The 14,336-nt window shown below is 38.8% G+C and overlaps 1 protein-coding gene and 1 long non-coding RNA gene across 2 annotated transcripts in view; both read left to right on the top strand.

Moving 5' to 3' along the window:
* Positions 1–109: 109 nt before the first annotated feature.
* On the top strand, positions 110–3,174 carry LOC148065328 (uncharacterized). The gene is made up of 2 exons (XR_015713444.1): positions 110–301; positions 2,685–3,174. It is a non-coding gene; the product is annotated as an uncharacterized LOC148065328 (long non-coding RNA).
* Positions 3,175–6,790: 3,616 nt separating this feature from the next.
* The window catches only part of arhgap23a (Rho GTPase activating protein 23a), an 81,505-nt gene continuing 73,959 nt past the window's right edge, over positions 6,791–14,336 (top strand). The window contains exon 1 of the mRNA XM_087808622.1: positions 6,791–7,089. Within this exon, the coding sequence (XP_087664748.1) occupies positions 7,081–7,089 (9 nt within the window). The 5' untranslated portion in view covers positions 6,791–7,080. The remainder of the gene's footprint in view (positions 7,090–14,336) is intronic.

Raw genomic sequence — 14,336 nt, 5'->3', positions numbered from 1 at the left:
AATTCTCCCTGTGAGGCAACACTGAGGGTTAAAATAGCTCACCGTCGTAGTGGGGGAGGGGCGGTTACCACCCCGTTTCTCCACGAACATCCCCGAGTCCAGCCGAGTACCTAGTGCTGCTGCTGCTGCTGCCCCACACATCTCCGACGGCATCTTCATCATGGTAGACATTCTGGTGCTGATGTTCTTCGCCATCATGGGCCTCGTCTTTCTCTCCTACATCATCTACATCCTGTGATGAGGAGGATGATGGTGGACGAGCAGAGGTCGAGGCGAGCTGCTCCTCCCTGCGCGGACAATAGTAAGATATGATGCTATCTTTGCTGCGCATCTACTCTTGTGTGTGTGTGAGTGCTGGTGCTGGTCTTGGAGATAAATAAACGTGGCAGTAGAGGTGGGTTTTATTTTATCGCATATCGAAAATATAGTTTAAGGACTAAATATAATATATAGTATTCTCTGTCTGACTGTGGTCGTGATGACAGAACAGCTGGTCCAGGTAGATCACCTTGTTGTATTTCTTAAATTAAGATGTCAACACATCTTACGAATCCTCATGTGAACCAGCAACATAATGTTTATTCATTGTAAAAAAAAGAAAATTAAAAATTAAAAAAATGTATTCCTTTTTGTATTTAACATCAACATAAAGTACTTTGGATGTAAGTCAAACCTGGTTAACAGTTAGAGCAACGCGTGGCGACTTGAGTTTAACCTGTTCCTGGGTTAGAGGAGTTACATAGACCTGTTGTATTATGGGATCTGACTGCAAGTTGACAGTTAGCTTTAAGCTATGCTTCTTCCTGCTGGACCGTCAAAATGTTAACTATCACAATATGCAAATGTATAATAAGGTAGACATCTTAAGCTTTTGATATGATACGCATCATGATATCATAGATGTAATTATATAATATGCATCATTATACCATACAAATGATGATACAATACTAATGATGATACAATAGGCATCGTATTATACAATGCACGTCATGATACAATATACATCACAATACAATATGAATCATGATACAATATGCATCATGATACAATATGCTTCATGATACAATATGAATCATGATACAATATGCATCTTTATACAATATGCTTCATAATACAATATGCTTCATAATACAATATGCTTCATAATACAATATGCATCATGATACAATATGCATCATGATACAATATGCATCTTTATACAATATGCTTCATAATACAATATGCTTCATAATACAATATGTATCATGATACAATATGCATCATGATACAATATGCATCATGATACAATATGCTTCATGATACAATATGCATCTTTACGTAATATCCTTCATGATACAATATGCATCATGATACAATATGCATCTTTACATAATATCCTTCATGATACAATATGCTTCATGATACAATATGCATCATGATACAATATGCTTCATGATACAATATGCATCTTTACACAATATGCATCAAAATACAATATGCATCTTTACACAATATGCATCATGATACAATATGCTTCATGATACGAAATGCATCAAAATACAATATGCATCTTTATACAATTTACATCATGATACAATATGCTTCATGATACAATATGCATTTTTATACAATATGCATCAAAATACAATATGCTTCATGATACAAAATGCATCAAAATACAATATGCATCTTTACACAATATGCATCAAAATACAATATGCTTCATGATACAAAATGCATCAAAATACAATATGCATCTTTATACAATTTACATCATGATACAATATGCTTCATAATACAATATGCATCTTTACGTAATATCCTTCATGATACAATATGCATCATGATACAATATGCATCTTTACATAATATCCTTCATGATACAATATGCTTCATGATACAATATGCATCATGATACAATATGCTTCATGATACAATATGCATCTTTACACAATATGCATCAAAATACAATATGCTTCATGATACAAAATGCATCAAAATACAATATGCATCTTTATACAATTTACATCATGATACAATATGCTTCATGATACAATATGCATCTTTATACAATATGCATCAAAATACAATATGCTTCATGATACAAAATGCATCAAAATACAATATGCATCTTTACACAATATGCATCAAAATACAATACAGTATGCTTCATGATACAAAATGCATCAAAATACAATATGCATCTTTACACAATATGCATCATGATACAAAATGTATCAAAATACAATATGCATCTTTATACAATTTACATCATGATACAATATGCTTCATGATACAATATGCATCTTTATACAATATGCATCATGATACAATATGCTTCATGATACAATATGCTTTATGATACAATATGCATCTTTATACAATATGCATCATGATACAATATGCTTCATGATACAATATGCATTAAAATACAATATGCATCAAAATACAATATGCATCATGATACAATATGCATCATGATACAATATGCTTGATGATACAATATGCTTCATGATTACAATATGCTTCATGATACAATGATACTTCAATGCTCTATATGTTTCCTAAAGTGTGACCTTATCTCATGACTACACTAAATACTTCATACCTCTTCATTGTACACTCTTGAATGCATCTCAAGGACACGCTCACTCTCCAGGAAGGATGGAAAATGTAACTCAAGTGCCTGTATTGTGTTCCAGGGAAAGAGTCATGGCTGGACCGTGATGGTTTCCTCCTGCTCGTCGGGATGTGAGGAGCGGTCCAGCACATGGAGGGGGTTGTTGTCCGATGAAGTGGAAGTGGATCCTCCTGCTCTCGGGAACACTGGGATCTACGATCAAACACACACCCTATCCGGACTCAAACCACAACCGGAGAAAACAGCAAATCCTGGAACCACATTTCCTTTTTATCATGTCTTGGATCTGTCGCCAAATGTTACTCTTATTTCCACCATCTCTCTCCTAAGAGCTGCTACCCACAATCCTCAGCAGGTGAGAGCACCAGTGTGCAGCAGCGTGACGGAGCATTAGCTGCTCCAGCAGCCTCGTGCCATTTTCAGCTCCAGGTGTTGAAATATACATTCAATCAATTTCAACATGGAAGCCAAAGCAAGTTGTTGTTATGTTCTCAAGCACTGGTGATTTATTGATTATAACAGATGTATCAAATAAAAATGACTTTACTTTATTATGTGTTTTCTTTTCCTGATCTTGAAGGGTTCATTGTGCCTCACCTTGTTCCATCAAGGAAACATCCTGGACTTTCCCATCGTTCATTATTTTGTTACAACAACGTTAAAAATGCCAGGAAAATCAGTCGATCATATTCATATAATGTGATAGAACTTCCCTTTGAAGTGAACATTTTGAAAACTGATCCATCATCTTTCAAAAAAACGTGACAGTTATGGTGCGATCACGTCCCGCTTCTGTTTATACTCAACTAATGGTTCATTCCACTTATGTCCAGCAGATGGCGGCGTTTGTCAACGACAGTAATTATATCCGATTTTATGTAGTGACTTATTTTCTTTTCAATTCTTTTCTCAGCTTTCTTGAGGATATAATTTGAATTGTTACTATTACACGTCGTTGAATTAAATCCTCAATTTATTGCTTGTTTCACTCGGACTGAGATGTAATTTTTCTTACTTCTACTGCAACTATCCAAATTTCCGAACTGCACTTGTCTAAAGATGGAATTTTCACCATGAAAATTTCTTGCTGTCTCTTTTCATTTTAGATTTATAAACTGAAATAAAAATATGAATGAATTATCTTTTAAATAGCTTACCTAGCTCTAGGGCTACGGTATTTTGTCAGAATATTGAGATTTTGTTTCACAATTTTCCTTTTCTCATAACTTTTATTTAAATATTTTTTGTGCATATATTTAGAATAAATCTATCTAAAATAAGTACATATTTGTACAAGAGATCCTTATTTTGCTTTAAATTATTTTGGACCATGAAGAGTAATGATTAACAGCGTTGTCATTTAAGCGAATATTGTGGTTTATACTGTAGCCACTAGCACTGCAGCTGTTAATCCATGTCTCCTCTCGCTCTTCATTTCAAGAAGCTCATACATTTTATTTTGAAATTATTATTATTACAGTTAAAAAAAAAACTCTTAAAAATTCAAGAAAATATTTGAAAACACACAGCCGAACATTATTAAAGCAGCAATATGGAGGTTTCAAAAGGATGTTTCTGGCTCCCCCTGTGTCAGAATATTGTAACTGCATTTTCTTGTAACCGGTGTCACAGACAGGATGTGTGTTTGTTTACTAAACTAGATAAAGCTCTTGTTGTGTCAGTTTCCTGGTGAGTTGAAAAAGTATCACAGTATTTCAAATGAAAACACACTCTCCAACCTACCGAGTAGTTTTGTGGTCAAATGACATAGTAGTTTAATTAAGTATGACTTATATTTAACACAAATATTCCCACTGTGACTCCCAGGATCTTATAGCGATGAGTTGACTTAACACTTTATCATCAAGAAACATTTTTGTATGATTTTTCCAACGAAATCTGAGCGAAAAAGTCTCTGTTTCTTGCGTCGTCTTCTGTGTGCAGACCGACTCTCTCTGGCGAATAATCGGAATTCCTCTGCTGATAGTATAATCTTCCTCTCTCACATTACAATACACCCGCTGTTCTCCCTGACACACACACACCCGGCAGCACTTAAGTGTGTGCGTGGTGTCAGCACATTAAAGCACAGCCTTGTTGTTGTGTTGTTGCACTTTTAGTGACCTTGTTGTGTCTCTGCGGGAATTCATTGTTGACCGTCACCGTCTTCCACCGACCCCGTCACACTGAGCCACCTCCGACCTTGTTGCACTTGCATCCAAACTTCCTGGAATTTCAATGCCGAACAATCGTTTTGAAATTATGTCACATCAGCAAAAATAACATCTCTCTAAAAAATACACTTAGCTGTAGGTTCGTCCAAGTTGCTCCAAGGATGTTCTAGACTTGAAAAAAAGTTGTTACACAAGTTTGGTCAAAGGTTTGAATCCCAACTGATGTTCATTCGCAACATTATAAATGCAACTTACAAACTGTAGGAGGTTTTTTACCAAATAATCAGTTTTAAATGATCAAGAAAACAAGTGGATTAATGAAGAAGAAACAGGTAAAGACATTTGTGGGCGTGTCCTGTACTTTATCCAGGAAGTTAAAATGTTTAACATTGTTAAAATTAAATGAGATAAAAGGTTGTTTTTTTTGTTTTTGTTTTTTACATATTTCATGGTCAGACTAACAATTATAAAATCAAGTATCAAATGGAAGTCGACTGAGAGAACAGACACATTTTACTTACGGTGAAAAAGCTTCAAAATCACTGTAACAGGATGTCACCAAAAATGCAAATATTACTATATGAAGGATACATATAAGATTAAAAGTGAGACAGACCTTCAGATAATATAGTAAAAATATATAATTTAGTTTTGGTTTCACTGATTATCAGTAGTTTACATTATATTATCTTTACTATACTGACTGAAACAGGCGTCTTGACTTAGCTAATATTATTTCGGAGATAATAAGTTATTTTTTCAATCCAAAACGACTTTTTGGACAGTAATAAATATTAAAACAGAAATTATATAAATTATTCTGGTAAGAAAAAGGTCTCACTTTAATTTAGTTTTTTAGAATACTTCTAATCACAACAAATAAATACTTTTAATTAAAAAAAAACACAAGTTATGTAGAAATTGACACAAGCTCAACTTTCCTATTTTAATTTGAAGTTATACCTAGAATATTGTTAAAGGCAGGCATACCTGTGATATAATAGGTAATAGATAGAAGGATAATAAATTAATCCTGAGTAACAATTGCTGTGAGTTTATGTCAAGCTAGTCGTCATCATAATAATCCAATCCAACTGAATCGCACAAGAGTTCAAAATCTTTTAGTCCTTCAATCAAATTCCAGTTTTTATCTCATCTTTAACATCTTTTTAGGTCACAATATCAACACGAACACTAACCTACCCTGTTTGTGAGCCAACCATCCGGCGGGCCACATAAAAGGATTAAGTAAGTAAGTAAGTAATTTTTATTTGTATAGCGCTTAACAATATTCAATAAAGTATATACTTTAAAGGTCAAGATAAAACTGATAACACAACAGGAGTTTCAGAAAATCAAGGAGAAATTAAGGAGACCAGATTTGACCCCTGACACTTGCCGCTAGTTTGTAGACACGCCCCCTTTTTTGGTGGCACCTGCAACCTCCCATGGTGGTTCTTTTTTTTGTGTGTCGGGGGAGTTCCTGTTGTTGTGGGAGTTTCCCTGCGTGTGAGGGAAGCGACAGAGGATGTCTTTTTTTTTCCTGGCTGACCGGGAAACGCTCGGACCTCGAGGTCTTTCTCCCAGCATGCACTTCTTCTCCTAAAGCAAGGGGTTAAAGAGTAAGGTTGAAATCCCCCTCAGGGGGGGCGAACATACATACATTCCATCCGCTGAGGACTACACGTCCCAGCATGCTCCCCACTGGAACAGTGGGCGGGGCCGTGAATCCACGCAGCCAATCGCGGCGCGTCTGGGGAGCAGCAGTGGTTGGTGCGTCCACCGGCAGCTGTTGTCAATGGCAACAGAGGTTTGCATGAGCTGGACAGCTGGTAGAGGATGCCTGCCCGGAGTCACGTGGTGGAGCCGGCAGCCAATCCCCGACCTCGGCCCTCCCTCTTCCTCGCAGCATCTTCGCTCCGATTGGTGGTTTCTTTTGGGCTGCGGCATGAGGGGGAGGGGCGGAGGGATGGGCGAGGGAGGGGGAGACAGGGGGGGAGAGGGGGGTGAGGCGAGCGAACACAGGGAAGGAGTGAAGGCGCTTGAGGAGGAGAGAGCTGGAGGATCAAGGACGCGAGGCGAGGATTCTCCGTCCGGACGCTTTTTTTTTTTTTTTACCGCAGCCGGGAGAGAACGGAGTGGAGCAGGCGGACTGTCACGGCCAGAGGAGCCGGCGTGTGTCCGCGAGGAGGAGCCCATCCCATCATATTTTCAAAGCAGAGACAAGAGAGAGCGCGCGTGTCATGACAGGGACCAGGAGGAGGGAGGAGGTCGACTGAAACCATGGACCAGGTAAGGATGGAGGAGGACAACACTGACACGCTGGTGTCGCTTCTTCTTCACCCGCTGCTGCGTGTCCCCCCCTTGGGGGTCCTGGTCTCTCACTTTGGTAAAGTGGAGGTGAAGGATGATCCAGTTTTTCTGTGGAGGGGTGTGGCTGCTTGTTGAGATCAGGCAGGGAGGAGCGACCCCTCAGGTGTCATCCTGCTGCCCCCCCCCCCCCCCCGACTCACCTGCTGTGGTTTCATCCTCACCTGCGGTTGATACACAATCCGAATTCGGACAGGTGTCGTTGCCTCCACCTGCCAGCAGGGTACGTCCTGCTCTGAGATGACCTCATTACCCCCCCTCCTGTTGGTCCAGGGTGAGGTAGAGGAGCATCAGGTTTGTTGTCAACGGGGTGGATGGTGGGGGGGGGGGGGCTCACTGGTGACACAAACCCCGCCCTTGATATTAAGTGAATTATGCATGTAGTCGTTTTATTCGCACGAATTATGGGGGTGACGTTACCCCCCCTAGTATAGAAGAGATGATGTCACCCTGACAGTGTGTATGTCCCCTGAGTGTCCAACTTCTACCGGTCTAGACAGGACATGTTGTGACTTTAAACTAATATAAACTGACTTTCGACTTTTTTGTAAAGTCGATATCGACAGATATGAACTCGCCTGATGTAAGGGCCACATGCTGCTTTATTTGAAACTCTGATGGAAACTGATTTTTCTCACCAATATCGATTTTTCACGCCAAAATACAGCGGAATATATAGCGCTAAAGCCAGTCATATGTCCTTTGATCTCACTATTTATGTTTAGTGCAGATCTCAGAACAACTCTAGAAACATTTACCAACAACAACAGTTTTAAGAAGGCAGTTTTTATTCTAGTTTTTTGATTGGTCTTGTTTTAAATGGTTCAGGGTTTGATCCGGGGTTCTGGCCTGGTCTAGGTCAGACTAGGCGGTCCCCAGTAAAGCCAGGGACGTGGCCGGCATGCTAATCCTGGCGTTAAAGCTAAAACGTGGTCATTCACAAGAGAATTGATGCAAAGTAAAAAACATTGATCCACCGTTTTCCTCCGTGGGGCCACATCAATATTACCAGTTGACGAATTGACCAGAACATTTAGAGTGAGGTCACACGCAGGACATGTTGCAACTCTGTTGGTGGAGATAAAAGAAGAAGCAGTGCAATGAAGGGTGGCACTTGAGATGCCATTGTGGGCCCCAATAGTGGCTTGCACCTCAAATTCTTACTGCACTGGCCTGTGTCATAGGTAGTGTTGGGAGATAGAAAATATATGTTGTGTCTATTCTCTTCTATCATTTCGATTGACATTTTATTGTTGAAAGATCATTTTCACAGTCACTGCCAAACAAGAACTTTGGTAGCAACACACAAAACAAAACACCAGCCTGTTTCGACATCGGCATTATTGGATGCACGAGTCAAGTTTGGGTGGAAGCCACTTTTTTAAAAGACAGATAAAAAAAATGGCTTCTGAAAGAAAAACAGGACATCAGCCTGTCTGTATGAAGATGCATTTGGGTTCAAATCTGATGAGTTAAGAATTAACATTAACCATTATTAAACTTACAGGGTTTTTTTTTTTTTTAAATCATAGTACTCAAAAAGTATCAAGCATTTAACATGTGGTATTTGTGGTATTTGTATCAAACACTGACATTTTGATAAAATGACAAGAAAGTTCCAAAACAAAGGGAGATAGTTATTCAATAAAAAACTTGTGGTATCGTTATTGTGATATAAAATCATACCATGATAAAATATTTTTGATATCACCCGCCACTAAACCCAAGGGTGTCAAACTCAATCACACAAGGGGCCAAAAACTTTTCTTAAGTCGAGTTAGGAGCCCAAACAAAATGTATACCAAACTGTAAAAAGGAGTATAAGCTTGATTAGGACTTGGCTTTACATTCGTTAAAATTAAATTCTCCAAATTTCTTTCCTTTTTTATTTTAATCTATAATATCTTTTCCTTAAATTGTCTTTATACTAGCACATTTCTAGGGTTTAAAAAACTCATTAGTGTAGTATTTATTTGGACTAATTTATTTGGTCTTGGTCTTGGACTTTCTCTTGGTCTTTGTCATGGTCTTGGTCTTGGTCTTGGTCTCTAAACATCTTGGTCATGAGTTGGTTTTGTTAGTATCTCGTGTTTGCTAAAGTGGTCTTGACTCAAGGTCTACTGTTTTCATAACTGGAAATAAAAGAGTGTACAATGCAATAGTGGTTCGGGCTACTGCCTATCAGCAAGAAGGTTGCAGGTTCAATTCCCGCTTAAGAAAAACATTTATTGGTTTCCTCCGGGAACTCTGCTTTCCTCCCCAGTCCAAAAACATTCAGATTCAAATTCAAATTGTCAGTAGATTGTGTGTGTACTATGACACGCTGGTCATGTGTTCAGACTCTTCCCTGACTCTCACCCTGAACAGCTGGGATTATCTTAACCCCCCACACAACCATTTTTAGTAAATGAATGAGAAATATAATTAATATAAAGCACTAATAATCTCATTAAAGAATTGTTTTCCACTTTTGTGGATCAATTCATAAATCAAGTGAATCACACTGCGGAGCTACATAAGAAGGCCATCATAGTGACATGATGTCATGTACACAAACACACACTGTGCAACACAAAGCACTGCAGACGAGGACAACGTCCCGCACAGGAAACTGAAACTATTTATACGACTGTTAACGCTGACACAGCACAGCTTTGCTGCAGCGTGGCTCAGACCATGTCGTCGTAATACACAAGATTGTGACTCCAGGAAGCCAAATACTCGCTTGTCGTGTGTATTATTGTTGTCCAGATATGATGTGTTATCAATGCGTGTTTAAAAGTTTGAAAGTGGACTCTTCAGCTGGCTGATTCTAAAATCACGGAACTGGAGAAAAACTTGTCTTATGCAACGTAAACACGCCGAGTGAACGTAAACACACCGCGTGGTGTTTAATGTCTGAATGGAAAATCTGCTCCGTATATACAACTTCACCATCTCCTGATACATGCCTATGTAAGGGCAGACTGATAAGAAGGGCAGTGGCTCGGAGAGGAGCAGGAAAAGGCGGGTCGCATGAGGAGACGCACGAACACTCACAAATAGTTTGACTCATGAGTGCCATTTTCCTGATCAATAGTCGTAAAGACGGTGGTGGTGCTGTGGTGGTGCTGCCATGCTGCCTCTGGGCTCGTGTCTCGTGACCACATCCATCACAACTGATGCTTCTGCGTTAAGTGTCTACTTAGTCTGGAGCCGGTTGTAAGATACGGGATTATAACACATTTTAAGCCGACATTATGTCCTCAAACAGGAAGAATATTTGTCAGAACCAAGAACTGAAGCTTTTCTGACGAGAGATTCAAGAACCAAGACTCCTAATTGTCATTAAACATAATTTATCATTAAACATTTAATGCATGATAACGCAGAAACAAGCAGAAAAATATTAAAACAGGAAAGTTTTATTTAAAAAAAAATACTTTCTAAAAACACAGACCGAAAACAATATCAAAAAGGACAGGGAAGTATCTTGTATTACAAAATATCTTATTTTTTTAACCATCTTTGTACATTGAGAGCACCGTTAGTTAAGCTTGTAGTTATTTTCTGTTTCACATTCACGTTATTTACGAAGGTATGATTAAACAAATATATTTCTTCATCAAATTATGAGCCTCTTGTACTGACCCAGTTACCTCGACTACAAAGGAAAATGAATGTTGGCAGTAAAACGTATGATTCTTTGATGAGCACTGTCCCACATTCACAGTAGCAAACTACTACGAACGAGGGGTTAGAATAAATCGTTACACAGATATATCACAATATTCTTTTATTCGTTACTGTATCAATATTCAACAGCTCTGTATTGATATTATTATTTGAGAACAAAAAAAAAAAAATGTGACTTTCAAATCTTTATTTTCTTTACTTTATCTTAATCATAGTTCTATTGTGGTTTATATTTCAATAAAATGTGAATACAATTAAAATAATTTGATTTTCAAGTTACAATTAATATGCAAACATTCACATCGTAGTGTTTTATTTTTGTGTTCCAATTAAACTTCTGGCCACTAAATGGCAACGTTTTTTACATCCTCCGCAGCTAAAGTAACGAGGAAATCCTGTGAGATCCCAGTGATGACTGAGGACGAGAGGATACAGTCGACCCCAGCAGCTTTTAAAGCTGATGTTTGGAAATATCTTGGTTTCGAAACAAATTAAAGCAGTTACGACTTTGTCAAGAGTCATGCTGTCTGTAAACTCTGTAACATCGGAGTCAAGTACTTGGACAATACTACAAACATGTTGATGTTCATACAGTATCGCAACAACGTAATATATCGTATTGTTAGCCCTGTATCGGGATACTTATCGTATCACCAGCTCTGGCCATAATATTTGAATGATTCAACCACTTGTGTGGAGTAATCACCGGACAGTACATGTACTGTAATAACTTTTAATGGCAGCAGAAGCTAACTGGTTAGCATATGTGTGTATTAATAGTCCAAGCTTTGTTTCGAGGATGCACTGACTGAACATGAAGTGGTTTATGTTGTGCACTGAGATGGTTAAAAGTCACGACCATATGTTGCAAACTGTGTCTTTTTCTGTTTCTATAAAGGAGCCTGTTGAAGAATAACAATAACACACTGTGTGTTGCTATGAATCCTTTTTCCTGTAACACACATCTAGAGAAAAGCAACTGTATTTGATAACTAAGAACAAGTAAAGAAAAGCTTGATGTAATAAAACAACAGAATATTTCAGTGTTTATTTTTGATCATCACTTTATCACACATTTTTTCGGTTATTATTGTGTAACTCACGTCCATACTGTGAACACACTGTGTAAGCTCTGATGCAAAAATCCTACTTTTGATGCCAATTGTTGATGAGACAGAGACAGAAAACATGGAATTGTCTTCCAAAATTAATTTAGGCAGTTTAGTAACCAGAAGAAAAACAGTGAACTACTTAAAAAAGAATCCATTAAACCCATGAAATTGTTCATTTTACTATTTAATCTAATGTTTCCTCGACGTGTTGATAAAAACTAAACTAAATGAATGCTCATAAATAAAGTTCCTCAGCCCTTTGTCCAGATGATTTACGAACTATCTCAGAGTGTTACATCTTCTTAAAGCTGATGTGACGTTTGGAACTTGTTGTTGTGATATATCTGCAAACATGATTATCACCATCAGTGAAAGAGTGTCACAACAGATGCTTCACACTCATGTCGCTGATGTTAGACTTGGAGCAAGATTCTCCCTCAGGCTTAGACGGCCTGTGAGGAAACATATGCCCAACTGTAGTGTGTGTGTTTGTGTGTGTGTGTGTGTGTGTGCATGTGTGTGTGTGTGTGTCAGATATCTGGCAAATTGTTTGGTCTGTTTCCCACAGATGTGACTCAAATGGAATGCAGTCAAAATTAGCTGAGAGAGGGAGTGTGTGTGAATGTGTGTGTTTTGTATGTTTATGTGTGTGTCAGTGTATGTGTGTATAGTTGTGAGTGTGTTTATATTTATTTATGTTTTCATTTATTAATCTGTGTGTCCAGGTGTGTGTATGTATATGTGTGTTTCTGTATGTTTGCGTGTATGTGTATTTCCATGTGTGTGTATTTGTGTATGTGTGTATGTTTCTGTGTGCAAATGTGTGCATGTTTGTAAGTGAGTCTATACTTGTGTGTGTTTGTGTAGGTGTGTGCACGTAAGCCTGTTTTTTTTAGTAAGTGTATGCTTGTGAGAATCTGCTTGTGTACGTTTTTGTGTGGGTTTGTGAGTGTGTGTTTCTGTACGTGTGTGTGTTTGAGAATGTATGCTTGCGTCTTTTTGTGTGGGTGCGTGTTGGTGTATTTGTGAGTGCATGCTTGAACGGGTGTTTTTGTGTGGGTGTGTGTTTGTTTATTTGTGAATGCATGCTTTTACGTGTGTTTTTGTGAGCGTGTGTGTTTGTGAGTGTATGCCTAAGAAGGAGTTGTCTCGCCTGCAGTTGATTCAGAAGTCTGCAGCGAGAATTCTAACCCGCTCAAGTAGAAGAACTCACATTTCTCCGATCCTTAAAACTCTTCACTGGCTTCCAGTTTCTTTCAGGATCAACTTTAAAATTCTGGTTCTTACTTTCAGAGCTATTCATTGTCAGGCTCCTCCTTACATCACTGATCTGATCCAGCCTTACACCCCAGCTCGGGCTCTGAGGTCTGTGGATCAGAATCTACTTATGGTTCCACGCACACGACTCAGGACCAGAGGAGAGAAATCTTTTCAGGCTGTTGCTCCTAAGCTTTGGAACGATCTTCCTCTCTCTTTGCGCTTGATGGATCTACTGACTCCTTTAAGAAACATCTTAAGACGTTTCTTTTTGTTCAGGCTTTTCCTTGATTTTCTGGAACTCCTGTGTTGTTCTTAGTATTATCTTGATCTTTAAAGTGTATATACTTTTTTGAGTATTGTTTTGTTTGTTTAAGCGCTTTGCGACCCTGGTCTGGAAAAGCGCTATATAAATAAATATTACTTACTTACTTACTTACTTACATGTGTGTTTTTGTGTGGGTTGGAGAATGTGTTCTTGTGTGCATGGGTGTGTGTTTTTGTGTGGCTGTGTGGTGGTGTATTTATTGAGGGCATTCTTGTGTGCGTGTTTTTGTGTGCATGGGTGTGTGTGTTTGTGTCTATGTGTGTATGCTTGTGTGTGTTATTAAACCACAAACTAGTGAGACTGGATGTTTTAAAAACAAGTGTGTGAGAAGTGCAGCTCAAGAAAAAGATTGTGTGTGTGTGTGTGTGTGGTGGAACAGGTGGTTTAATCTGAAGCCCCCCCACATCCTGGAGGGGGTCTCCCTCCCCTCCTGCCCTGAGCCCACAAATCTCAGGAATGCCTTGCTCCATTGTCCAGGCTGCAGAAGTGCAGAAATGTCTCCACATTTGCATGTGTATTGAGCAGGAATCATATCTTTGTCAGCGGCTCGGAGCTCCTGCCGAGACTGTGACCTGCTGCTCAGCCGAGCGCAGCCTCGCAGGCGGACGTGACAATGACGATTAACCGGCCGTCTGCTGCGACGCCGCCGCTGCAGCTGGTTCTGCATGTTGTTCTGGGCGACACACTGTGGAAGATTAGCACCACCGTCGTGTCTGAAGTTGTTCATTGTTAGCGTGAATCAATAAACATATTAATAACTAGTTTCAAAAAAGTTAAAAATGTTTTTAAAAAGTATC

The sequence above is a fragment of the Callionymus lyra genome, chromosome 15, assembly GCF_982586985.1.
Source record: "Callionymus lyra chromosome 15, fCalLyr1.hap1.1, whole genome shotgun sequence".
Lineage (NCBI taxonomy): Eukaryota > Metazoa > Chordata > Actinopteri > Syngnathiformes > Callionymidae > Callionymus > Callionymus lyra.
This window is presented reverse-complemented; position numbering and strand designations above follow the sequence as displayed.